At 47.4% G+C, this 27,769-nt stretch overlaps 1 protein-coding gene across 9 annotated transcripts in view; it reads right to left on the bottom strand.

Annotated features, from left to right (window-relative positions):
* Positions 1-27,769, bottom strand: part of TP63 (tumor protein p63) — a 154,314-nt gene that overhangs the window by 83,248 nt on the left and 43,297 nt on the right. For 5 of the 9 annotated variants that reach the window (XM_068692077.1, XM_068692078.1, XM_068692076.1 and 2 more), the window contains 3 exons: positions 18,407-19,075; positions 977-1,105; positions 94-226 (listed from right to left, as the gene is read on the bottom strand). In XM_068692077.1, coding sequence (XP_068548178.1) covers positions 94-226; positions 977-1,105; positions 18,407-18,468 — 324 coding nt within the window. In that variant the 5' untranslated portion in view covers positions 18,469-19,075. Of the gene's footprint in view, positions 1-93; positions 227-976; positions 1,106-3,994; positions 4,018-4,339; positions 4,492-5,135; positions 5,266-18,406; positions 19,076-27,769 lie in introns of those variants that run through there. The other 4 variants (XM_068692082.1, XM_068692081.1, XM_068692083.1 and 1 more) reach the window with 4 other exon arrangements.

The following is a 27,769-nucleotide window of genomic DNA, read 5'->3' as shown; positions in this document are numbered from 1 at the left end:
GTAAAAGATCCTCAGGGAAACACGTCAGGAAGGGTTTCTACTGAAACCCCTCATCTTTCTCCAAAGGTTAAAGAAATCCTTCTCTCTACTCACCCACATTGGGTCACTCAGCTCCGTATCCTGCAGCCGGACACAATCCATGCTGATTTCTATTTTATTTGTAGGGCCATTTTCAGATGGGTCATCAATGAAGTTCAAATCAATTGGCTGAACTGAGCATATTGGCCTGAAAGAAACAGAGTAACCCAGTTAAAAGGGGCCAAATCCTGTCCCCTCCAACTAACCCTGTGCCAGGGCGTCCCCGAGGATTTAGGCACAATCAAGACCCAGTCTCAAGACAAAGCAAGAGATTCCTAATGAGCACCCACTCACCATGCCCGTGGCAGTCCCTGAGCAGGACTGGGCCTGGAGGGATGTTTTATTTGCTTGACTAGAAAAATGAGGCAAGACTGCTGGAGTTAAATCACTGAAAGACAGAACTAAGGGAGGATTTATAGCAGTAACTGTCTCAGTATCAGTCATGACAAGTCAGGAATGGGAACACAGTTGGGTTTATTTCCTTCAAAGGACCTGACAGCGAACTGTGCACCATCACCTCTTCTCTCTTCCTGGCATGAGGAAGGAGGAAACTTGCTGCCAGGACATCAAGAAATAGAGTCATTACCCCATTTCCCGAGGGGGAAAAATGTCACCTATCCAGCTTATGTGGTCATATGCTGGAAAGCAGTTGCCACAATAACCAAAAGTCTCAAAGAAAGCCAGTGTCATGAATGATCCCTGCATCTGTTCCTCATAGCCCGGATAAAGAACCTCTTCACAGCTCAAGAGCTGTCACTTGGACTCACACCCACATCTTCTAAGTGACAGGTACACAGGACTCTGAAATCCCCAACGTCAGTTCCCTGAGCAACCTAACTGCACAAGCGTCCCATCCCAAAATGCTTTCTTCCACAGGTTCCACCGAAGGATTACTTACTGCTCCAGGAAGTCCCAGATATGCTGGATCACCTCTGGGCTGAGGAACTCCCTGGGCTGCGAGCTCTGGGACATGGCCGATCGGTAGTAACTCTCCTTCCAGGAGAAGTGGCTCGGAGTTTCTACAAACCTTACAAAATAAATAAAAAAAAAAAAAAGGAAAAAACACACAAAGATATGTTGAATGCATGAGACCAAGTCGATGAAAACCCATAAATAGAAGCTATTGTGTGAAAAAGGAGACACGCTGAATGCCTGGGACATTCACAGCTGTACAATGCACATTCCACACTGCTGCAGATGCTGTATTTAGACAGCAGAGAATCTGACCACCCTTCTCAATAAGTTAAATACCTCTGCGTCTACTGGGATGCTGAATCATAAGGAATCCCGAAGAGGGGGAAAACACCTCCATTTTGTTCCTGAAACATGAGCTTTTCACCTAGAGCAGGGACTTTTGGGCAGCAGGTAAAGCACTTCAGTGGTGCACAACTCCCTTCTGCCCAGCTATCTGTAGTACCTTAAATCTGTCAGTACCTTAAATCATTTAGTGACTTCACCTACACCTAGCCACTGCAGCAGAGGTCTTGGACTAAAACAAATATTCTTAAAAAAAAAAAATCTGAAAATTTGCCATATTTAAAATATATATAACAAAGTTCCACCACATCAGGATATGCCTGCTTCCCTACCACCTTTCACCTCCAATCATTTCTGAACCCACTCGGCTGATTTCTGCCAGATCTGCTAATTACCTTGGCCATTTTTATCCCCTTAAGCTCCCGCAAGCCTCACAGAAATAGGTGGGCCCAAGAGAAGCGGTGACGAAGCCGGAGCACTCGCGCCTTCCACAGCTGCACATTCTCATCCCACTGGCCCATTTCTAAATTGAAACGCAGCAGCTTTTATGCCCGGGTCAAAATACTCAACGGCTGCAGGGACACGAGGGGGAATTTCTCGAATATATTTGCACTTGACAAAAAACTCTCAGTTCAACTTAATTAAAGCATGGGTCAGGTGATCGCTTTTCCTCCTGCAAAGATGGGGGCACCCCACAAGATTTTCATATAAGGGTTGTTTCACCACAATGCTAGTAAACAGCAGTAGTCCCTGCCAGAGGAGCAGCTGTGACAGGAGCCAAGACTATAAATGGATTCCAAGGAGAATTAGACTAACATTTGTTTTGGCACATTTTGGTGCTGTTTAGCACAACAGTCTAAACAAACTGCAGGGAAGACCCTAACTTATTAAGCTGCCAAAATTAATAAAGTGTTTCAGATGGATGAATGAACAAACTACAGTTGTTCTTTTGCTCTACTTTTTTCCTGAAGCATCTATTACTGACGGCTGTCAGAGGAGCAATCTAGCTCTTTAGTGAATTTAAAAGGCCTCTCACGTTTTGAGAACGACTCGGGTCTGCAAAAAGCTGGGTTTTCCTCACTGCTGCTGCTCACAAACTGCATGTTGCCTGAAAAGGGCAGATAGCTTAAGAAAACTAACAGAAATCAAGTGGTTTCAGCCCCCAGATCACAGCTGAGCGTGCCTTAAAAATAGGTGAAAGTATCACTTCGGAGGTTGCTCATCTTTTTTTTCCTCTTTTAAATAAAAGCACCACCTTTTAAAACATCCAGAGGGGAAAAAAATATCAAAAGTACCAAAGCTAATATCTCTATCTCCCTGATGTGAGCACATACCCACGCTAAATGTGAATAAATAATCACGAGTCCTCCGAGAGCAGCAGTTATCCCACAAAGTACCAGAAATTACTCCTTTCAGGCTTTCAGTCTGGTAAGGCACTTTCAGGAGTGCCATATAGAAACCCAGACAAACAGATCTAGCCTAAAGCCTGCTATATAAGCTGAGCAGCAGTGCTACAACAAGCTTTGGAGGAGAGCAACAGGACAGCTTGGCCTCAGGTGAAGACCCACAGCTGCTCTGCCACTTATCGCAAGTGGCCTTGACTTAAACGCTAACAAACACTTTTTAGGAACTCATTCCCAAGGTACTGACAACAGCCAGCCACACTAGCTCACTATTACTTGCACAGGAACCAATTTCACCAAAAAAATAAAGTTTTCATGAAAGACCGTCCTCAGAGACCTTTGTTCTTCTGAAAATCCTCTGAGCAATGAGGTTGCTGCATGCCATGACATGTCCCAGCTCTGGTTCACAGCTGCACAAAGTCCTAGGTCACAAGAAGACCAAGCACCCAGTTCAGCTCTGCTCCCTTTGCAGCCCCACACAGCAGCAAAACAGAAGTTGCTTCTCACACACCTACCCCAACCTAGCACTCCCCACAGCACAGGAGAGGAGGGAGACACTAGCTGCACAGGGTGATAGAGCCAGAAAGCTTCTTATTCTGCACCTCTGAAGCTTTCAGGGTGTTGTATCACACCACCAAAGGACACAGCTGATGTGTCCCTGTACTAAACCCAACTCCAGTCTTCTCTGGAGAAAGATTTTCCAGCTGCGTCATTTTCATACCTGTACCCCAGCCAAGCTCCTAGCATACTATTTCTAAAAAAGCTCGTCAGGTTTTACTTCATGGCCAAAAGACACATTTCCCCATATCAAACAACAGAAGCTCCCTGGTTAATGCTTTCACAGAAGCAAGATTTGAGACTCCTTCAACCCTCTCTGTATACAAACCACACTGTTTCCTTCCCTGTGATGTTACCAAACTCTAAACTTGGTGTTATTTACCTAAACAAACAGGCTTTAAGATAGTTGAATAGCCTCTACCAGTTTACCAAAGTAAACAAATTTGTTCTCCAACTACAAAAAAACAGCTGAAGACTGAGCAAGATCCATGCACAAATTTCACTACTCCAATTAATTGCCTTTCCCCACATCAGCAAGCCCTCAGCTTCAGTAAAATAATCCCCAAGTGCCTGAAGTTAATCACAAGAGAGCATGACTTTGCATTGTTTAAATTGTTCCTACCAGCTGCTGTTTTTTTTTTTTTTATTTTATTAACAGACACTTAAACAACACCCCTTTCACCCGCAGCCACTCATACCAAAGCGCATCACAGGAGATAGCGCTGCTAAACACAGCCTGCTGTACCAAAACACTGACTGTGACAGGACAAAGCACCCCGGTAAGTCCTGTCAGGCCCGCCCTCTGCTTTAAATCCACAAACTATACACTTAATTCACTGCATTAACGGCTGAAGTAGTCAGCAGGCAGCTTGCCACAAGCTATAAGCACACTAAGGTGGAACTGCAGAGGGATTTATAGCCCCCATTAAGCTGGGAGCTGAACAGAACATCACACTCATGAACCCTCTCCTTTAGAAGTCACCAAGGTATCTTTAATTAAAAGAAATAGCAGATTAAATCTTCTCTGAGGGACATAATCTCACCAAGAGCACAGGGTTTGCTGGCACCGTGCTGTGGCACTACTCCTCAGCCACTAGCTCCCAGGGTAGCCTCCTGCTGAGGCCTAGCCCAGCCCTACTTTGCTTATCCTGCACGAGCTGAAGGAGTCACAGCCCAGACTCCAGGTGAAAGCACTTTGCCGGATTCACCCTGTTGATTTGAACATTGTTGATTTGAAGATCGTTTCCCCACCACAGTGGGGCTGTACCCCAGCTGATTCAGTTTGCCATCACACTGAGGAGTGAGGACTCTGCAAACTGGCAGGGAAAGCAGCATTAGCTGTGCCCACACAACAAATAACACCAGAGCACCAAATAACACAACTCCCTTGGAATGTTAACCTTTGCATTTAAAAAATAAAACAAAGTAAAACTAGCTAGCATAGCTTTTGGCTTTCACAAGCTTTAGTCCATCAACACTGCTGAGGATCCCTACTACCAAGTCTGGTAGAAACAGCGCTGTTTGCTCAGCTCAGCACCCTTGAGCCAGGGGGGAAGCCAAAGGAAAGCAAGGCATTGCAGCTCCCACTATCTCATTCTAACCACATGCTTTCTACTCTTTATTACCTTTTTCCCCTTCCCACGTTCACATCAAAAACATAAAGGAGAAGCAACAACACACAACAACAACAAATCTCTTTCTGCCCCAGAAAACAACGACAGAAAAACGTTAAACTCAACTATTGCAATATAGCAGCATTCCCCACCTAAACAGCTAACTTTCACTATGCATAACCTTTCTTAGAAAGGGCTAAAACCAAACCGTTAAGGCTTGACTTACCACTGGGACAAGGCAGGAGGTCCTGTAGAAAGTAAGACCTGGGTTTTATACAGAGCATGCCCAGACCCTCCTGTGTAGCCTCGACCTTAAAGGCAGATGTGTCCTGCTTTCTTCTTTCCTGTTTTTTCTCCTGCTTTGTACAGGGTTAGACCTGATGCAGGGCACAACTTAGCACCCCTGTAGTGCATGCTGAGGACCCACAATCTCCTTACAAATATAAGGCTACCATAGCCAGGGGATAACATAGTTTTCTTCAGTTTCCACTCCAAAACACACTCGGACACTTCAATGCTCTCTAGACTACCCCCAAGGTTTAAAGCTAATTACATTGGGAAATCAGAGTAAGATATCTTAGTGAAATTTCTAGGTTGGCTTTCAGATCTGAGCACCTCCCATTTTCCTTAGTTTCCCTGGAGCTCAGCACCTCTGGCAAGTGTTTTTTTTTTTTTTTTTTTTGAGTTTCTCTTTCCCCCCTGCAGTGTGCAAACTCTCATAAACTGTCAGTGAGGCTTATAGATTCTGAGCTTCATGGCTTCATACTGATTCTCTGCATTATAAAACCACAGTGTGAAATCTTGTGGGAAGAAATCATTCGCAGTTGGGACAAATAGAATGATTTGGAGCTTTTTTATCGTCTACTGGCAAAGTTAAAGAATAGCTCTTTCTGCTTCTCCCCACCAAATGCCTCTCGTGGGTGTACAGTTTTCTGTCACTGGGTCTGTAGTACTCAGTCAGTGGACAAAGCAGATGGGGCCAGAGAAATCTGTCTTTGTAAGCTACGGATTTTTCTATTTGTTGATAATATATATTCCTCTAAAGGAGCTGGTGGTAGAGTGCTTAGGAAACCTTGATGCAGAGAGAGCATCTAGTCTTATTAAGAAAGCACTTCCACAGTATACAAATGAACCAAAAGAATAATTAATAATGTCTAAATAATGATATCTAATGTGTCTCATTTTATTCATAGCTCTCAAAGTGCTCTACAAAGGAAGACAGAATAATTACTCCCATTTTACCTGTGGGAAAACTAAGGCACCAGGAGGTCATAGGATTACTCATGGTTACTCAGCAAGCCAGTCGTGCAGCCAGAAATACAGCCTTGGTCACCTCAGTGCCAGCCTGGTGCTGCACAAAAGGAACTGATGATTTGGGGTGTCTAGGCAGAGACATTGAAAAGAGACTCAATATCTTCAGGTACAGTACTTGCTGCACTTCCTATAACAACAAACCCCAGACTTCATTTATCTTTAGGCACCAAAATGCTGATTCCCAGGAATGAATATCAGGGCTGCCAAAACGCCGTGACTTGCTTTACACCACACTTGAAGTTCAGGGTACAAACAGGATCCAAATCCAGATGTCCAGGCTAAAACCTAACCTTTCTTCCTGTGTGCTTACAGCAGTTAACCACTGAACAGCCCCTAATTCATGCATATATTAATATATTAGCTCTTTATTGCCACGAGGTGTGGGCTTGGTAGGGAAGCAAGACACAGAGCAGAGCAGTCGGCAGCCTCAGATTGGCTCTAGCAATCCCAATCCACGTGCTGGTCTCTGCCTTCTCCGGTTACACGTGGAAGGTCATCAAACAGAACAATAAACAAATGATTATAAATTCATGGGAACTACGCTTAGCTGCCTGGATCTTGCTCTTACTTGGATGTGTAGTCTTAAAGCGGGGAGGGGGCTCTTTCTCGGACCTCACCATTGAAACTCGAGGAATTGGCAGAGCTCGTCCTGCTGGAATTCCCCCCGCTCTGCATTTTAACACTGCTGTGATTTGTAGACATCGCTACCTAATGAAGCGCACAGCTGTGCAAGAGGAGAAGGAAGCGGGGGTCTGGCAGCACGGGACAGGCGTGCGCCTGGCAGGCAGCGTCATCTGGAATTCCCCAGAGTGAGAAGCGTGCTCAGCCCCCCCAGTCACCCTTGCCTGGCCAAGTACGCAATGGAGAACTTCTGCAACCAGTCGTGTTCCTTGCCATGATCAGAGGGAGCAAAAGGAAAGCCCATAGGTAGACAGGGAGCCCACGAGAGGCTGATTCTCGTTGCAGCAGAGGCAGGTCCTGCTGAGCAGCAGGCATAATTCATGCTCCTTTAGATTTCCAGCCCAGCTTTCAGATTTAGCTTTCTGCAATATAGATCTCCAGCACTTTCCCTAAATCCTTCAGATTGTCTTCCCATATAACACTGTTCCTATGCGTCAATCCTATAAAGTAGTTCCAGATAAAGGGTGATGGATGTATGGGTTTGGAAGGGCAAATTTAAGGAATAACAAACACTGACACAGGATTATTATTATTATTATTTTGAGACAGCATACAACTTTCACTGATAGTTCAAATGGTCATCCTTTTTTTTTTTTTTTTTTTTTTTCCCCCAGATCCCACATCTTTTGGATGTTTTCCATCTTCAGTATTAATGAGATATGTATAGACAACAGCATGGGTTATAGGAAAGGGCTGCCAGTTGAAAACTGATCCAGCAACAGAGATGTGCAGTAGAAAACTGAGGAGGCTAACTGCCCAAATGGTGAACCCCAGGCTCAGAAGCAGCCTCCAGCTTAGGAGATTTGGGGAGCACGTGAGTGGAGCTAGGAGCAACAGTAGCAAAGGATTCTGTGACTCTGCTGGGGTCCTGGGGCCCTACAGCATCTATCAACAACAGCCTAGGGAGGACTGGAGCTTCTTCCTATTCTCTAGGGAAATGATACCTGCATTGTACATAACCCTGCTTCGGCTATGAGGTGTATGAGATTTAGAGGAATTAAAGCAACTTTGTCTCAGAGGAATGCTGACTGCATCGCTTCAAAGAAACAGCGTTCCGGTGAGTCTGCTGTAAGTGCATCCCAGTTTCCCTGTGACTTAATTTTCTCTTTTGGGAATGTATGTGTGTGAGTGGAGCAGAAAGGGGGAGGAAGGATGGTTCGGCTTTCCGGTTGCTCTTTGCTCGAGCCTTCAGTGCGAGGACAAAACTGACCTATATCAAAGAAAGTGAAACTGCCTGCACGGAATGATCCTCCTCATTCACCATGCTGAAAAACACGAGGGGGATTTTCTCCCATTCATCATCTTCTTTCACTTAGAGTCATCTTGCGTTTGACTGTGCCCGCAGTGGATGCAACCTTCTCAGCTTCGCGGCGTCCCCTCGAAGCACGTTATATCACTGCAGCCCCAGCCCCACGCCAGCACCCTGCTCCAGCAGAACTCCCTGGGGAGAAAAGGGTGCTCCGAGCACCAGCACAGCCCTGCTGAGGGGCTCTCGGCCTGGGCACTGCACAGCCCACTGCAAACTGAAGCCAGACAGCTTCAGAACATCAGCAGCAACCCAGGAACCCACCACTGTGTCTGCTATCTACATCTTATCATTACGAGCCTGACAACAGTGACCACTTCTACATGTCAGAGGCGTTTCTTTGTCCTCAGGGCTTCAAGCAGCTAATTACTCCACCAGCATCAGGCATCATGCCTAACTGTCACAGCAAAGTACCCCTATTTCTTTTTCCTCCATCCATTAGCATCCTGTGAACTTTCCCAGACCTCTCTTATCTCCCACTCACCCTGGACACCCCCTTCTCCACCCTCAGCTTCTCACCCATCCTTGGAAACTACCTCCTCACCCGGCCGCGGACATTCCCTCCCCTCTGCTTGGCCCAGACACCCACTCCCTTTCTCAGCAGGGGCAGAGAGAGACAACGCTCTGGCCAAGGTGTAAGCCGTGCCACAGCACGTCCTCCACCATAAAAGACGTTTTCCTGCCTGCTTCTTGCTAGTATGGGATACAGAGCCCTCATGACCTCCAAAAAAACACCTATGAGCCTGAGCAACCCACTTCAGGAAGCTGGGGCTCGTGCCCGTCTTTGCCCTTCCATTTCAGAGCTACAGCAATGCCACCAGCTTTGCAAAGCACACAGGGTCCTCCTGGCAATCTGTACATCTCCAGGGAGACACTGTTCTGAGCCTTTCCCGACTTAAATAGTAAAAGAAAATTTAAATCTCCGCCCACTTTTGAAAAGCACTGTCAAACCGATTAGGAAGCACTCACAATTGTGTTATGTTGTAACTCACTTTTGCAGCCAGTCCTCGCCCCAAGCCTATCTGCAGCGATGCTTAAAGGTGGTGCTCATCTGGAGAGGGAGCGGTGGGAGCTGCCGGGCGGAGGGGAAAGCTTTGCTGCACCGAGAAAGTCTCACAAGCGACAGGAGCGGAAAATCCAGGCCCAGCCCTCGAAATTCTGAGGTAATTTTAAGCCAAGTTTGAAAAGAAGAATTGCAAGGTAGACTTTACGGGGAAAGTGTTCAGAAACATATTCAAGTCCATTAAAAAAGAAGAAGAAGAAGAAGAAGAAGAAGAAAGAAATCCCTTTGGCCTACAAAAAAAAAATAAAAATGTTTCACCTGCTCAGTTTTAGATACTGCTTTGCAGTACAAAGGGAGCCCCTGATTTCATCAGGCAGCTCATTTCTTGGGGTGAAGGAGGAGAAAGGAAGGCATTAAATGCCCAAACCAGCCCAAACCAGCCAACCCCATCCCTTCTGGTTATCCAGACCTCTGTAACACCAAGGATTAGTAACAGAAAACAAAACAAAACAACCCCAGGAACATGAGTGTGAGTTCACTTTTAAGATTACAGTCATGACAAAATACAGCTATTACAGGCCTTCATCACTGCACTGCAGTGATTTTAGGTATGGAAAAAGGAAAATTAAACAGTTCTGAAAAAACTATGGTCAGAAACCTGAGACCTTCCTGAGGCTTTCTGAATCCAGTCCCCCCTTTGAGCTTTGCTTATCAGCATTTTCCTGCGAGCATTTACCTAATAATATTTTTTGCAGCAGCCTGTTGCTGTCCATTTTTTAACAAGGAGCTTGCTCTTAGTATTTCCCACAGGAAACGAGGAGGCCTGGGTTTTCCCTCTTTAAACTATTGTCTGCTAAAATTTTGCAGTGCTGCGTGCAGCCAACATCTCTCAGGTTTCACTAGCCTACCTCCTCCACCACCTCCAGCACAGAGACCACAACATAGAGCCAGAAATCGCTGTATTTATTACGGATGGTAAAATAACTCAGCCAAGCGCATCAGAGCTTCAGAGAGGCAGCCAGGGTATCAGGAACGGGCTCTCACGAGATGCTCATGGCTCTGAAAGAGGCCAGAGCTTGGAATTAGCATCTCCTCCTAAGGGCTGAGCACGCACAGAGCAAGTGCCAACCACCGGCAGCACGGTGCCAAGCAGGCCTAAGAGAAAGCCCCCAGATGAAGGGTTTGCCACAAGCACGGACAGTCCCCTGAGCCAGGGACGTGCACGGTGCCAGGGAGACCTCTTTGGGTTCCTGAGCAGCTTGCTTGTCAGAACAATGAAAGCGAACGGAGCAACTGTTACAGTCAGTGCAGCCTTGCTTGAATTTTTTGATGTGTGCAGGAATCCAGCCCTCTCTCTGCCAGGGCCTTCCCAACAGCTCTTGGGGTTGGTTTGCCCAAGGGGAAGGCACTGGGCAGTCCAGCACGATGAGCAGCAGGTGCTGAGATGCTGCTGTCCCCAGCCACACAGGGCAGACAGTCCCCAAACCTGTCTGCCTTGAGGAGGGACTGGTGAGGGGACATCCCAGCAAGGGGACATCCCATGCAGGTTTCGATTCAGTCCCCCCATGGGGAGGGAGAAAAGCAAGAGAAATCCTGCAGCCCATGCTGGTTTTCAGCCTTGGGATGCTACGTGTGGCAGGACATTTAGTCATACAAACATAATCAAAGAGGAGAAGGACAGCTTCCTAGGCTGCAAACATGAAATACGTGATTCTTGTTTAGGACAAGAGGGTCTCACAGACTGTCGGCTGCAAAAGACTCGTGACATTTTGAGCATTCAGGCAAGAGTCTTGGCTCCCTGCAGCACCTACTCTTCCGAAAGTCACCTTAGTCTTTGGTTACACAAACTCTTTTATTGATTAACCACACAGGGGACTTACAAAGCCTCTCAAGCTCTCTCGGGAAGGTTGAATTTTACAAAAATAAAGTAAATCATCACGATAATGCAGAAAGTCCCTAGAACTCTTTAAAAGCAGGAAACTGCAAAGAGCAACATCCTGTGGTTCAGTAAATAATTAAAATGCAAACCAGAAACACCAGCAAAACAGATGTTAGGTGCAGTCCTGCAAAGTGAATTTGGTTGAAGGTCTCACTTGTTACCTCACAGCCAGTCTGCTAAACCCAATGTACTTTAGATGATAAAAAAATAATAATAATAATCTTCCATTCCCTACCCCTGCCACCGCTGATGTTCCTACAGGAAAATGAGGTTTTCTGCTGAATATGATGCTGGCTGCATTTTTCAGCTTGTAGCAACTCTGTGGCAGGCCAGCTATTGCTAAGCCCAAGGGCAGAGAGAATCCTTCTCCCAAATATAGGAGCACTTGCAAAAACCTTATTCTGTGTCACAAATTAGCTGCAAGACAGGGCAGATGAAGGACAAAGAAATAACAGATTACAGTCCTGGAAGACAAGGACAAGTAAACTGCTTATCAGAAATGCTGCTAGAGTGTGTGGGAACAATACCTGCCGTGCTCACGGAACCTTCACTTGTGCAACTATGCCTGGTGTTAAGAAATTACAGGCTTGGCTCCCCATAATTTTATCAATACATTGCCACACCCAATGTGATTTATCATTTTTGCTTGTGATTATCTTAAAGCACTAGCTCCTGGAGTGCTGTGAGTACACCAGAATTCCCAGCTCCACCAACAACAGGAGTAATGTTGCCAGCCTGCATGTTTTGAGAAGAAAAATTCAAAAATAAAAATGAACAAAGATGGAAGAAAATGTAAAGGATTTTTTTTATAACATTATGTTTTTATTCTTGTGTTATCTGTCCACCTAATGCTCATGCTATCTCTCAGAGCTGCTGCTCACATTGCAAGCTTCTTTCCACGCATTGTTTCAGCATGCATCAACTTAGGGGCAGACCAACATGCTAAATAGGCATCTTTAACCTCCCAACAGCAAGGTTTCGTAAACAGAATTATTTTTGTGTTGCAAAGAGCCTGTTGAACCCCTGATCGCTTACGGCAGGGTTTCCCCCTGCTCACTCTTTGGGGCGGCTGTTCCCTTTATAGCTCCATGCACTAACTGAATTCCCCTTGCTCATCTGCATCAGCGTTCATCGTGTCAGGCCACCTGTGGCATTCAAACACCTGATAGGAGTTGACTCAGCAGCAAAATCCCACAGGGTGATGGTCTGGTACACCACGGGAAGTCATTGCAATCAGGCACCAAGAACACACGGGTAAGCCCTAGGAACAGGTACAGATGTTTTGTGAAGCTACACAGGCATGTGGGATGATATTACCTATCTATTAGCAGCAGACCTATTCAAACAGCACTCAGAAATTCATTAGAATGAAGCATTTTCCTTCTAATTATTTCAGTTTTGATCACAAGTTACAGCTCCTCAAAAAGTTAAAGAGAACAGAAGTGAAAATGTGTACGGCAGTGTAACTGCTGGCTCCCACCACAATGCCCGAGTTCCCACGGAGGTTTTCACAGAAGTGCACAACAAGCTCAGAGCTCAGTTCCTTGTGAAGGCACCAAATAAATACCCAGGTTTTCTTGATTTCTTACTCCTTGATTATAAAATCCCTGTTTTATAAGAGGAGCTGTTGCAAGTCAGCTTGTATCAGGGAGCTACCACACAAATCAGCATGGGATTATATTTATAGCACGTACCACGAACACCCTAAACATCTCTAAACAGATGAGCTATTGAGAACTTGTTTCTTTAATCTCTTCAGCTTTTTTTTTTGGAAGTTGAAGTTGAGCAAGATCCTATGAATTAGGTATTCTCTCCTCAAAGGAAAAAGGACCACATGAAAGACTTCACGCATTTTCCTTCCAGTCCTTTGAGAGATGGAAAAAACAGAAAACGGTCAATTTGGTTCCCCCTTAATCCTTTAAGCAGCACTAAAAGGACCTCCAAGCAGACAAATATATATATATATATATATATATATATATATATATATATATATATATAATATGTATATAATATATATATATATTTTTTATTTTTTTTGACACTCTGAAGAGCCTGTACTGCTTTGAAGAGGAAAAGAGAAAAGTGATGTCTCTGGCATGGACTGGGAAGGGGCTGTGACAGCCTCAGCACAACGCGGTTTCTCTGACACAGAGCAAAGAGGTCTGGTCGGGACTAAATAGAGGATGGCAGTCAGGGAAAAGCAGACTACAAGGGCTTTGCTGGAAGAGAGAACTTAAGAGAAATGAAGTTAAAATGCTGCCCTTGAGCCGTGTTTTGTAAACCTGCACACCACATGCTGCCCCCTCCTGCACCCCTGCTCCAGCCAGGGAACCCCCTTAGGATTTCTACCAGGGGTGAGAGCACAGCCATGAAGGTGACCACCACCTCCTGCACACAGGAGAGTGCACCAAGGCCAAGAAAAAAGCCTCTCCCCAGCTCCCCTCCACTTTTCCCTCCTGTACAGAGCCAACCCTGCTCCTCCAGAAGTCACCGACCATGCCGAACACACCACGAGCTGCTCAGGATCGTTTCTGGCCCCTCTCTGTGTCTTTGGAAAGTACCTGCTGTACCACTGGCTGTTTCTGCAAAAAGACCTATGCGAAGCCACGTGGCTTCAGGTCTCTCTGCTAGTATGGCAAATCCGGGCTCCCATCGCAAAGGTGACAGCAGATTAGACTTGTCAACCCTGTCATGCCTGGAATTAGGTTATTTTATTCAGCACCACACAGTTAAGAGGAAAGAGGAAAAGCACTTGGTTACCTAAATGCAAGCGCTCTGCGGAGCTCTGCATACGAGATGAATCCCTCCTGCAAGATATTAACCTGTTACAGCTTAAACACCTCTCTGCCCCAGTAACCCCAGCTAATATCCAAACGAAAGGATTGCTGCTGACACCAGCACTGATTCACGGCTGTGAAGGGACGCAGCTGCTCACTGCTGCCTGGGATCAGGAGGGACAGCTTGCTTGTATTGCTTGAGCGTGCCCCCTTCCAACCCAAAGGGAGGAAACCTGCTGTTTAATTACTAATCATTAATGACAGGAGAGCATTGCCTATCAGCACTGATGAGAGGTAGAGAGTTTTTCACATTTATGCTGCATTGCAAGCGTTAACATTGGCGAGGCTCCTATCTGATAATTGACATCTGTTTGCCAGCCCTGTCTGATAGGTGTGGGAACTGAAGAAGAAAGGTGAAGTGACACGTGCAAGGCTCCTGATGAAAGATCTCTTTTGAACCCAGGAGTTCTGGCCCTGCTCACCAAAATCTGTCTGGATACAGCACCCAGCAGATGCTGCTGCTGTGCCCTTCCCTTCCTTCCGTGCCCAACTAATTTCTGACAGTTTCCCTCATTCTCTTCTACCAGATTTTCTACATAATCGGTTGCTTGTTTTCTCCTTTGCTTGATTGTTGTGTTCTTTTTGATTTATTTATTTATTCTTAGCAACTCCTCAGCCAAAACCCAGAGCCATGCCTCAGACAACCAGTTTCCCGCACGGCCCCGTTATTAGTGAGATCTGGGAGGCTGGGCCCACATTGCGCTGAGAACACAAAACCAGAAATGAAAGAGGAAAGAGTAGTTAGTGCAAGGGGCCTTTCATTCAGAAGGGAGGAGCGAGCCACAGCAAATGCCTTCAAAACACTGGCAACCCGAAATTAGCCTGGGCGCGGGGAGGGGGCGAGCAGGGCAGGCAGGACCCCGTGCAGAGCATGAGCAGGTGCATTCCCCACAGCTCCAAAAGGAGGGGGCTCCTGGGCAAAGCACAGCCTAATGACCATTATTTCCAAGAACACAAGTAACTTATCTGTAAACATCACTCCCCCAACCAGACATTAGCTGGAAGAAAAAAAAAAAAAAGAAAAGAAAAAAAAAAAGAAAGAAAAAAAAAAAAAAAGCAGCTTTGGAGAGCGAAACTAATTACATAGCTCTCAACAGCTGGACTTTGATCATAATTACAGTGCCGTCTTCTTGCATTAGCGTCTTTCAACTGCAGCTAGGTGGGCACTTCTTGGAAGGTGGAAATCCCGCCCGTTTCACATCAGTTGTTTTATGACTCAGAGCTAGCCTGGGTTTTCTGCAGCAAAGGATGAGCTTTGGCTCCCACGTTACTATCCGAACAACAATTCATGGGGTCAGGCTTCAGTACAGGTGCCTCTGTCCTTACAGCATCTCCTTCCCTGGGTCAGGAGTCAGAGCACTGAGCCTGTTCTATCACCAATTTCAGGCATTTCATGTCAATCCTTTTATAAGGGAAACAAGCAGAAAAACTTTGAGGTTTTTGTCTGATTCTCTTGCTGCTCAGTTTTAGCATCTTGTAGATCTTTCTGCTTAGAGGGAGAGCTGAGTCTGAATGTACCCATCCAAGCTCACATCAGGCAGCCACGTGATGTGCCTGCACCCCTCATTTCTGCACAGGGATGTAAGTCCCATCGGTGCCCCGTACCCCTGTGTCCCTCTCACCTGGGTGCAGTTCCAGCACCAAACCCCAGCAGGGTGCATACAGGAGGAAACTGCTTGTCCCATGTCCCAGACAAGTTGTCTGTCCTTTTGTGTGATGCAGTGAGTGCTTTTGTTTTGATAAACACGTTTGCAAAGAAATAAATAGCCTAGATGAGAGAGAGGGGGCAGAAACTGCTGAGAGTGGGACTGGGGTTGCCTAAACCCGAAGGGTCAGTGCTGCCAGTCCAGGCACCCAGCCCTTTTTCTCATCTGTGGCACTGCATTACCGCACTACTTGGATGCAGTGTGGTGAAACAACAGGCAGTAAGCATGCAAGCATTATAATGGCACATCAGTGAACCCTCCTGAACGTGAACTGGATTCATCTCTTGACAAAAGGAAATGTTTCAGCTGGCTCCCAACCCATCTGCCTCCCAAATACCCCCAAAGTGAAGGATTCATAAACAAAGCAATGGCAGGGGATAAGTCTAAGCCACACTTCTTCCCCCTCCATCCCCTCCCATGGGTGCTGGAGAAGTCAGCCTGGGACACATAACCCAGAGCCACCTCCACCATGGAAGGAAGCCCATGCAACCAGCAGGGTCGGACAGGAACAGGGCACAGACCTACTGGGATGTCAACATGACCACCCTCCCTCCCTTTTCAACAGGGTTTCAAACACTTTTCACAACTGCTTTTTTTGCCAGCATGCCTCAGCTCAGTGTTCTAGGTTTGCTGTTTGTGTTGTTATTACATATAATTTTAAGGAAAGATATATTCATTCAGCCAGAATTGCAAAGAAGCGCATCAGTATTAGCTAAATAAAGCACTTTGACCACATCAAAGCAAAAATGTTTCAAACTGTAAAATAAATGCAATTATGAAACTGTTTAATTTTGTTAAATCAGTCAGAAGAATGTCACCCAGCGTATCATGAAAGATATCCAACTGACAGATCTTAAAGCACAAAGTGTGAATGTCCTCACACCAAGAAAATTATTTCAGGGAGCAACTTCCAGCTGATTTTGACCATGCAGAGCATGGCCGCTAATATCTGGACAAATGCCACTCTCAGTTCATGAAAACAGACATGCATAACAGCTGAGACATGTTGTTACTCTAAGCCAGATCTTGATCAGGTTTTATGACTGAGGGGTGTCACAAACTTTATCTGTCCCAAGCTGTCCCGAGGCTTCCCACAGCACAATGGTCACTCACAGAAACCCCTCGTGCTGCTAAGGAGCTGCATTTCTAGAGAAAGGCCTGATTTGCTGGAGGATACAGATTTAAAGGCAAGAAAGACCCATTCCAATAGTTCTATAAAGGACATCCAAGGGAATTTTATTCTTTAATTCCTGCTCCCGATGGGATTTTTGCCTGAGTCGCAATGCCAATTCTACAAACCCGTTCTTTGACACAGGATGGGATGGATGGGATGGAGTTCACAGCATCTGGAAAGCTGTCCCAGAGCTCAGGTACCCTTGCTAGTGCATCTCTGAGCTTTCCAATGTTTAAATAATATATAAAAGACCCCACTGCTCCAATCCCCAATCTGCCCTCCTGGATGGGCGCTGCTCCAGCATTGCTCTCCTCCTGGCCACATGCAGCTCCCGGTTGGGTTTGGGAGAGCAGTGCGTGGCCTCGCAGCCCCGTGTTCGTGTTGTGGAAGGTCTCGCCGGGGAAACCAATACCCCCGGCCCCGTTCCACATTCCTCCACCACGGCAGCACAGCCAAGGACCGCGCGCTATGTCCCAGCTCCCCTCCTCTCCTTCCCTGCCACCGGCCCCGAGGAGCGCCGAGCGCAGGGTGGCACCGGGCGCCTGCACATTAAGGGGGAAAAACAACAACACTGCGACAAGTCATAATAGCAGGGGAGGAAAAAAAAAAAAAGTAGAGATCAGAGTGGCCGAGCCCTCTCTTCAGCAGACGGCTATGCAACACATGCACGGTGCAGAGGATGAGTTAACAGTTAACCCTTCCGCGGATCAAATGCCGTGGTGAGACCCCAGGCAGAGCTTCTGCAAAGCACAGCCAGAAAGTAGCCTTAAAGCAGCTTGACAAGCGACTGCACTCGGAGGATTTCACCTCTCTGAACTTTATGACTGGAAAAATACCATCTACATGTCATTTACATGCTTAAATATAGTAGCTCCTATTGGGAGAAACAAACAAACCGACAATGTGATACGGTGATACCTCATGCGGACATGCTCTTTTATCTGCTGGAAAGTTATAAAACACAGCTTAACAACAAAGCTAAAATAAGAGTGGTTGTCAGGCTCTATATTGGTTGTTAAACGGAGTGAAAAAATATTCTTTGAGAAGCGCTTTCTCTTAGGAGATGTTTTTTCTTCTCTGCATCTTTTAAATGATTTATTTATCCTTTAAATTCCCAAATCTCAGAGCTTAATAATTAAGCTTATATTCTTTCCACGAGCTTTTCGTTTAAAGAAACAAATAAACACACTATAGAAAGCAAAAGCAACTCCTGCATGTCGCAAAGCACCGAGTAACCTTCACCTACAAAACACAGGGAAAAGATACTATCAGCTTTCACGTTATTTATCATATATTTTTTCCTCTAACGCCAGAGAGGAAAAGGCTGATATCTTAAGCGGATGCCTATAATTAAACAGTAACCTGTTAGAAAGCCAAAAATAATAATAAGCTCCACTGAGCATGAAGAGAGCGGCACATTTTTTCCGCGTGCAGCCCAGCTGCCGCCGGACGATAGCAGGAAAGTTAACAATTACACAAGACACCGAGATCAAACCTGCGATAGGAGGGGGTTACGTCACGCTCAGGGACTCACCGCTGGATGCAGGGATCGGGGTAGTACTGCAGGGTGGTGAAAGGTGCCGCTTCAAAATTCATTTCCTTCCAGCCCCTCTTAGGGTCCGAACCAAAAAAAAATAATAAATAAATAGATATAAAGCCAGCCGGCTAAAAGCAATAAGGTCAAGTGGTACACGAGATACAACTTTAGAGATTTATTTTGCACTTGCAGATGGGTGGGATCTCCCGGGGACGTGGCCAATGGGATTCATCAAGTGACCCGAGCATCACCACCAGTCCCTCCTCGCCAGCTGGGCATCTTCTGCGGGGATATTTTCCCCTCCTCTCAACATCCTTAATAAACTTGGGAGTACGTCGGCCACACTTGTTGTTGGGAGCTCATCTGGGGCATCTCTGAACTTCTGATCTCGCCGATCATTGGTCGCCTTCCTGCCTGACTTCACGGTTTAATTTTGGCAGCTCTTGCGATTTTGCAAACTGCTGTGGCCGATGGTCATCCTCCTCTCCAGATGGCCGGAGTTTCCTCTGCTGGGTGCAGCACCCACACCGGATTTTGTCGTGCTTTAAAAGCTTTCCTGGTCAGCTCTGTGGCTAATACCTGCGTAACGCTGCCTGGGGAAATTTTCTTTTTCAGTCTCTCTCTTGTCACAGTTCAAACTGTCTGTTGTGGTCATAGTTTCAAAAGCTGAATGACAAAATATGGGGAAATTCCTCATTTAAATTTAACTCTGAACTTTTGCTCTTCTTCCTCCCCTTCCTGCCTCCCCTATCCCTCAAACATCTGATGTAATTGGTAATGCTTTGCTCTGCATCTTTTCACTGAGAGCTGAGGTATTTGTGTTAGTGTTCTTAAAATAATATAAATGTTTTTCACATGAAAAATTACAATATTTTCAAAGATCCTGAGAAGCAAGAAATAAAGAAAATAAGCATGGTGTCTTTTTCAAGCCACTGAAGCCTAAAGAAACATGAGCAAAATTAAGTCCACTAAACCAGACTACCAAAGGTGAAAGGAAAATCAGATCTTCCTGAAGAAAACTACAAGCCAAGAAGGGAATCTTTAATTCCCCCCACCATTTTTTATTTATTTTTTTCTGTAATGACACAGATGATCATTCAGGAAAGCAACCTGCTTTATTCCCCTGTTTTTCCCCCTCCACAGCTCGTCCAAATAGTACAGGCTGTAAACCTATCCTGGTTTTGTGGTTTTGGAGAATGAATGAAATATGAATCAGGAGCTAAATTAAAATGGATTCCAGCAGGAAAAAATAGCACACATATATCTATGCACCAACGGGGCCACGTCTTTAAGCAGACACGTATGTTTGTGTGTGGGGAGAGGGGAGGGTGCTGCCCGATAGCTCACCTACTGTGCATCTTTTGTGCTGATGTCAGCACAAATGCCAACCTCCCGAGCAAAAGTCAGAAGCCCTCTGAGAAGGCAGCGATTGCCTCCTATTTTTCCCCTTGTGCTCTTTCCTCGTAGGAAATTTTGGTTCGAAGAATGTCATGTGGAAACATTTTCTTTGCTGCCTGTGCCAGGGTGGCAGGGAGCTATTTCAGACTTGACATTCTCCACCCACACTCGGCCTGATAGCTCCTAACATCTGTGAATTGTGAATCCCGTAAACTCGCAGGGCTGAACCCTGCCCAAGTCCGAGCAACTTTCATTATGACAAGTGGCACTTGCCAAGGCAGAGAGGCTGGAGATGAAGGCTGTGTTTATTAACGGAAGTTAAGGATTTCCTTGCTGCTGGACGCTGCTTCTGCCTGACCCGGAATAAGCACACAGAGCAGGCAAATCTTGGGTCCGTGTTCCCCTGGCTCTAGGACTCAGCTTCAATCTGCACCCCCAGGGATGTGTATGGATAATCAGCCTGGCTGGGAGGCAGCAGGCAGGGCTCAGGCCCTTACTACAAGCCATGTGGGAGCATCACTGAGACCCCGTGGTTGTGCCCAGGGACAGACCAGAAGCCTGTTGGATTTCTTCTAGCATGGCCCTCTGGGGTCTAGCTCCGCACAAGTGGTTTTATGCAAGCCATCATGAGTGCACTGATTCTGAAAGAGTTGACATTTCCTGCTCGATTTCAGCCTAGAAGGCAAAAGTCTCATGAAAAGGAAATGCTGCATGAAAACCGTGGTTCTTGAGGACTCCTGTTCCACCCGTTTCTCCACAGGAGCTGGAGAAGTGCCTTTCCCAGCACGATCCGTGTGCCAGGACCAGCACGGTGGGAGCAGGGGAAGGCTGCACAGCTCCCCCCCAGGGATTCAGACCTGTCCTTGTGGTCTTGGCCGGTCTCCTCACCTGGCATGTGCCCAGAGCATGCCGTGTGGTCACATCGCTTGTCCCAAGGGCCCTGTGAAGTGCACAGGCAGCTCCTGGAACTGGTGCTGCTGGGCTGCCTCTGCTGATGAAGATGAACCTGACCCTGGCTCTTCCACTACATTAACTCTGCGCAGCAGCAAAGGTCTAAAAAGCCCAAATCAGCAATGTCTGAAGGAAATTCACCAGACATACCCAACATCAGTATGCCCTTCCATGTGCCCTTTGCTTCCTCGGACCCATTAAGCACAGGTTTGTTACAGCCCAAACTACTGAGCCTGTGATTCCTGCTTCCAGTGCCGAACATGTCTAGCAGCATCCCAGTCAAGCAGAGGCAGTTAGTCTCCAGCTTGTAATTCACACCAAAAGAATATCTTCTCTTGAAAAACCACAATTAACTTAAAAAAAAAAAAAAAAAAAAAAAAAAAAGCAGCACCGCGTAATTGTAATGAGTAGTAGTAGCTTGGAGCAGGGCTCTCTTCTTACTTGCAAGGCACCAGTGGGAGGGGGTGTCTAGCAAGGACATTTCCATACGGACTTCAAAAGAGGCCACCAACTGCCCAAAGTCCTCACCAGCCCTCATGCCTGGGGTTGGGCAAATGCAAATGGTTCCCAGTTTGGCTCATTTTGGCAGCGCGCACAGCATCGGGCCGCCTTTCCCAGAAAGCTGGACGTTTTCAGCCTCCCACAGAGATTTGGCTGTGTTTTGAAATGGCTGAAAATGTCCACCTTCTGCTTCTCCCAGATGCAAAAATTGGAGCCATGGGAGCCCACTGATGACAGTGGGGAAAAAACTACCTGCAAGAGCGTCCTCATCCCTCTCCTCCAGCCCCAGCTTCCCATTTTCCCCATTTTCCAGCCAGCACTGAGCTGTGGGTTCCCAATGAAGAGCAATTTGGGATGAATTTGGGCAGAGATAGCAGCCTTTGCAGTCAAACCACGCTGAACTCCTCTCAGCTGCAGGGCGCTCCTTGCATAGCACAGCCCGCAGTGGAAACACAAGCCACAGGGTGTGTGCATGTGCGTATTGCCAGTGCCCCGTGCATAGCTGGGAGGCTCGCAGGGCTCAGTGGTATTTGGCCAACCCCATTCACACCGCCTTGGAGAAAACCCACTGGGAGATGGAGTTCTTGCAGGAGCAGACCTCAAAGGTGGTCAGCTCATGAGGAAAAGGGGTTTGTGATATCCCCAGTGCTCCCTGTTCTTCCTAAGATATCTCCAGGCTGGTTCCAGGGTGATGCTAATGTACCAGCAGCAGGCACGTGGCCTGCAGGAGGAGGGTGGAAGCCAGGGTGTCAGGGATCTGTCTGGCGAGCGGATTTACAGCCCAGCCTCCAGTGCCTGCGGTAAGCAGGCGGCGTGGGGATATGCGGAGGAAGCATGTGTGTAGGTGGGCAAGAATGCGGGGCATTGCTCCGCCGCCACTGCTTCCACGTCTGGGGAAGAAGAACGGGCAGAGAAACAGCTGTGCACTGCTCTCCCGTTACCCTTCCGTGCACCCACCCTCTCCCCTTCAGCTTCTTGCTGAGATGAGCAGGAGAATGTTTTAGCAAAGGGACTCCTACGGATTTATGGGGGTCACCCCACCACCAGCCAAACCCAGTGCCAGGATGCATGCCAGCCCCTGTCCTGAGCTAGGGTGAAGTGCAGAGAAACAGCTCCCTGACACCTCCCTGGCTCCAGTCCTGATCCGTGGGTCTGGGGATATCTGAAAGGTGTGGAGCTAAGGAAGGCAGGAAGGGGAGATGCCAGCTTTGCTCCCAGCCACTTTTGCAACTGCGGGCTGCAGGATTTGCCTGGAATCAACCCCACCCCCTGCACTAGGGGATGAAACGTTTCACTTGCAGCATGGGATTTCCAGGGGAGTGGTTGTGGTCTTCCTTTTTTCTTTTTTTTTCTTTCCTTTTTTTTTTTTTTTTTTAAAGTTAAAATTAATTTATTTCAAAAGCAAGAAGTTTATCTGTGGGATATTTGGGGATTTATATTTATTTTTGTTAGAAAAATTTGGAGAGGGAAATAATTCCTCTTTGCTCCAAGCAATAAAAAGTCTTTATCTTGTCTATCCAACGCAGAAAAGGTCACAAAGTGTTAATATCCCCTTTGAGCACATTTTCCAGTTTCAACAATATTTTACTAATATGTAAAGGTTTCAAAGATATTAAGATGTTCAGAGTTTCACAAACAGAATGAAGCAGGGGAAATACACTTTATCACTAACTCCAGCGAAAGGAAAGAGGTAACAAATATGGCCCTCACAGACTTCAGAGGATCTACCCAAATGCCACAATGATGGGAGAAGCTTCCATAGATTTTCGTATTTTCCCTTCAGCTGACAGCAATCACTTGTCCCACTGCTCCAGAAATGCCAGACATTATACAAACCTTTACCCCTGTCATCCCCAAACTGAGACAGGGACTCAGACAACAACAAACTGCAGAAAAACCTGCAGTTTTACACAAAACTTTCCCCCACCACATTCTGTCCAGTTCCCGGGCACTGGAGCTCTGCACTACGCTCGTGTTGGCTGCCAGCTGCTACCTAGGGCTAGAAGGAAACGAGGGGGAGCAGCATTCAAAGCCTCCTCGCAGAGCAACCAGAACTACTTTCAGAGCTGTCTGGTTGCTGTTGGTGGCTCGTCTGTCACATCCGTATTGTCAGAGCACCATCCACCTGCAGTAAACAGTATAGGCTGCTGCTGCTCTCTGAGGGAACAGCAAATGAGGCACAAACCAAGTTTGTCCCCAGGACCCTGTCCCAGTAGGGATTCAGGTGACAGGGACTGCAGGAATGTGGCTAACCTAAGGCTGAAAAGTCCTGCACGTTCTGCCCCCACATCACCACTTTGTGTTCTGTCTGTCCATCATGGCTTACCCCTGTCTGAGCAGCCTTGAAACTATTAAGACCTTTAAGTGATCCACAACGGCTTTGACAGGAGCTTCTCATTGCTTTCTTTTCTACCCCAACCCCACAGCTTGCTTCTGCCCAAGTGCTTTATACTCTCCTCTAGGTGTCCTGCGTGTTTTTGGAGACTTCTAAATCCCGTGGGGGATTTAGAGGCTTGCCTTGTTCACTCCAGGCTTTTCCACCTCCCAGGTCCCAGGGACTGGTACCAGGAGCAAGCGCAGGGCACCCATCTCAGCAGGCGAAATGGGACCATGCTGCGGGCCTCCCACCTGTGCTGGCCTCCACGGATTCCTTGGGATTACTCCAGCCAAACAACCTGCCTGAGGCTGGCACCACTTCTAACACACCTGCGTTTGTATCTCAGCTCTGTGCTAAAAAATCACCGATCCCCCCTCACAGGAAGGAGAGAACATGAAAGCAGGCTTGAAGGTGGACGTGCATTTTGGAAGCTGCGGTTTCAGTTTTCTCACTGTTGAGAGAGTCAAAGAAAAGCCCAACTGTAAGGGTAGTGCTATCAGTGAAGTACAGATATGAACACCAGAGGGGTTTCTCTTGGCTCTTCCTATCCACCAGCGCTCTTCTCCCCACTGAGAGGGAGCAGAAGGAGCCAAGCTCAGAGACCAACACCAGGACACCACCACCCCAAACTGCAACTGCTGCTCTGGTTTGTCCATCCCCCTACTGTGCCATGGAACAGTCCCTATGTTATTGGGAAGAAAGTGGGACAAAGATAAAACAGAAAAAAGGCCAAAAAGCAGGCTCCTGTCCTACAACCAGCTTCCCATTAGCTTTGGTCCCTGCCCTGTCCCCAAGATCCGGCAGGACACTGTGCACCTCTTATGGGAAACTCCCATTGCTAAAGGCGGAGAGGGAGAGACAGGGCTGCTGGGCAGAGGGAATTTCCCTCCCTGACGTCCCCGCAGCTGCGCCACCATCTCGAGGCGTCCCCGAGACACAGCGGGGCCCCAGCCCGGGCTAAAGCTGGGCTGGAGGCTGGGACAGGTGGCAACACCCCGCCGTGGGGTCTGGATTGCATATCAAAGCGGTGGCAGTGGCTGTGTAGGTGGAAGGCTTGGCCTCCCCATACAGCTGCCACGCGACATGTCTGGCATTCTGGCCAAAACTGCGCCGCAAATACACACGGCGTCATCGCGCCCGCGGGGTCGAGCCCAGGTTGGGGACAGAAACCCCGGCGGCTGCATCCTCCGGCTCTGCTGCGGCACCATGCAGCGGGGTGGGCGGCAGAGCAGGGCAGGATGGGCAGCTCCCTGCTCTCATCTTTCACTTTGCTAGCACAGGCTCACCCTCAGCCTCTCGCCCCAGACACGTTCCAGGTTTTTCTCATGCCCTCTGCTCCAATCTCCGAGCTTTCACCATCAGAAGCCAGAGGCTGGTGAAAAGGTATCAAGGCTGTTTCTGTTTCTGAAGTCCTGGTGACGGCCAGCAGCACCAGACCAGAGTTAATCAAAGAAGAAATTTGTTCTATGTAAAGCAAGGCAAAAGCTTTCAGCACGCTGCCTGTACGGAGAGATTCACGCAGAGAAACTCACTAGCAAGGATGGCATTTGCTGTCAGCCTCAATGCAGGAAACAAAACTGCTGTGGACTGAATATTGCTGTATCACTTGTCTTTCACTCCCTCTAACTTTTTCCTTGTGAGTCAGAGCTGAGCTAAATCTTCGCAATGTCTCATTATTGCTGCTATTGTCCCCTGGTGTTTCCTTATCTCCGCATAATCTGCACACAAGCAGAAACTTCTCTGCCTTTTTGGCAACTTCAGAAAATAAATCCTCCATGCAGAAGCATAGCTCTCAATAGATTTTCTAATTTCCAAACAGGATACACCAAAAACTCATTGGTTGGCTGGCAGGACTCTTGTTCCCAGCATTAAGGATATTGCAATCCAAGGTGTGAGCGCAGCTCCTGCAGGCATACCCAAACTAATGGGATTAAAGTCAGTTCAAGAACCAGTAGCAATTAAAACAAAAACACCCAAAGCGTTAACCAGCAATGGAAGCCCTGGTTGCAAACCTGCACATCCTCTGCTGAAGCCTGCACTTCCACACTTCCCCAGCCGGCAGTAGCCAGCTCACCAGGATTACCGTGGACGTGGGTGTTTTCACACAGGTAGGATTTGCCCTCCTGACTGTGCTGGGGACGTAGCCCGACAACACTGCTCGTAGGGACACTGGGATCTTTCCAAGGCTTACAGCTTGCAAAACAGTAAAGAGAGGGCAAGCTCAGCTCTGCTGGGCAGTCCACTCTCAAGATGAAGAGCAAAATCCACTTAATCAGTGACAGTGAGGCATACAGCCAGTGAAGTGAGGGTTTGGTGTGGCTTGAGTAACGTGAGAGTTAAAAAATCTTTTTTCCCCCCCTCTTGGAGCAAAGATCAAGAAAGCTGAAGAGCCAGTGTTTCATGTCTTTATGGAGAAGATAATGACCTAAGGTAAGTCTCTTACATTCCCCCCATCCTTGCACTTTGATGTTAATAGCCCATATAAGCAGCCTTGGGAAAAAAAAAAAAAAAACACAACCCTAATGTGATATAATCAAAACTCTACACCTCACTTTTTTTTTTTTTTTTTTTTTTTTTTTTTCCCAAAGCAAAGATTAATTTCTGCTGTGACCCAGCCTAAACACCTCATACATTGCAGCCTTGAAGCAGGCAAAGGATTAATCCTCTGCCCCAAGCTCTCACTCAACCTCTGGCTTTTCAAATCAGGGCAAATTGCCCCACTGCCGCAGGACGGAGTAAGCCGGTGCTGCTCTCTGCTAGGAAGCAGACCTGCCAGAAGCACCAGGCTGGCGGGGTGATGCTGCTTGAGGTCCTCACCCAGCCCGACAGCGGGGCCCTACCACACAGGCAATCCTACACTTTAGAAACCCTCCTCCTCGGGGATCGAATCTTCAGGGCAAGAGGCGTAGCATGCAGACTCACTGACTCTTTGCAACAGCTCCTTGCAAAAAATGACCTCCTCATGTTGCTGGCAATGCGATGCATTCAGCAGCACGATGCCTTGGAGGGGAGTGGGCTCAGCAGTGCCCCTGTGCTGCTGTCCAAGTCCAAGGTGCCCTCTCCCAGGAGCCCTGGGGACCCTCTGTGAGGTCTTGCTGCTGCTTCTGGCTTGTAGGGCAGCAGGTCAGAAATAGTCCATTTGGGACAACGGACATGTGGGATGCTTTTTTTCCTTTCCTTTTATTTTTTTTCTTTTTTTCTTTTTTCCCCCCTTTTATTTTCCCTCCCTGCCTTCCAGCTTTCCTGGATAGCCCTGCATAAGTCTTAGCAATGCTAACCTGGGTGTCTCCATTCCCCATCCTCTTACTGCACCTAAGAAGGCTGAGCAAGCCAAATCCAGCCCTTCACATTACCTCTCCAGCCCCTGTCTTTCCCTAGCCTTTTCCAGGGGCTGCTTAGAGCCCGTCATCTCCATGGGTACAACAGCAGAATTCAGCTCTGCCTTGCAGGGATGTACTGACTCTGGAGAACAAGGTTCTTATGTTATTGTAATTTAGATTATGTATGTTATATATATTGTACTATTTTATATTATTATTACATACTGTATAAGACCAAAGTTCTTATATTAACCCCCAGGCCCATATTTGGGCATGAGTTGGGGAGCATTCCTGATTTTTTAAGTCACCCTTCCCAAGGGTAGGGTACTGAAGCACGGTACAAGTCACTCAGGCAACAGCAGAAAACCTTAATGCCACCAGCCTCCTGCTGGAGGATTCCCAGGCAGCCTGCAGAGTCTGCATTTGCTCTGTAGCAGCTTTTGCAAGCCCCGTGGAGCCCACCTCCCACACACACAGCTCCCACGCCCAAATCCAGGGCAGCTTGAGACAGAAGCAGAGAGACAACTGAACTCAGCAGCCAGGGGAATTATGCCACGCACGTGGCACGCTGTCACACAGCCACCGAGCAGTTACCGGCTGTGTGCCAGTAATCTCCAGCAAACAGCAGGTAATTGGGGCTCCCTTCACCCTGGCTACACAAGAGGTGCCACCCAGGTCCTCCTGGGACAGGGCCACCCTGGGCTGATCTCAGCTTTGAGGAAACCTGCCGCTCCGCTCAGCCCTCACCAGTCTGCTGGAAGCGAAGGAGAGGACACGTGGCTGATCTGTTCATGAACGTCCCAATATCCCAGG

Source organism: Anas acuta, chromosome 9, assembly GCF_963932015.1.
Source record: "Anas acuta chromosome 9, bAnaAcu1.1, whole genome shotgun sequence".
Lineage (NCBI taxonomy): Eukaryota > Metazoa > Chordata > Aves > Anseriformes > Anatidae > Anas > Anas acuta.
The sequence above is the reverse complement of the archived record's forward strand: the minus strand, read 5'-3'. Positions and strand labels throughout refer to the sequence as shown.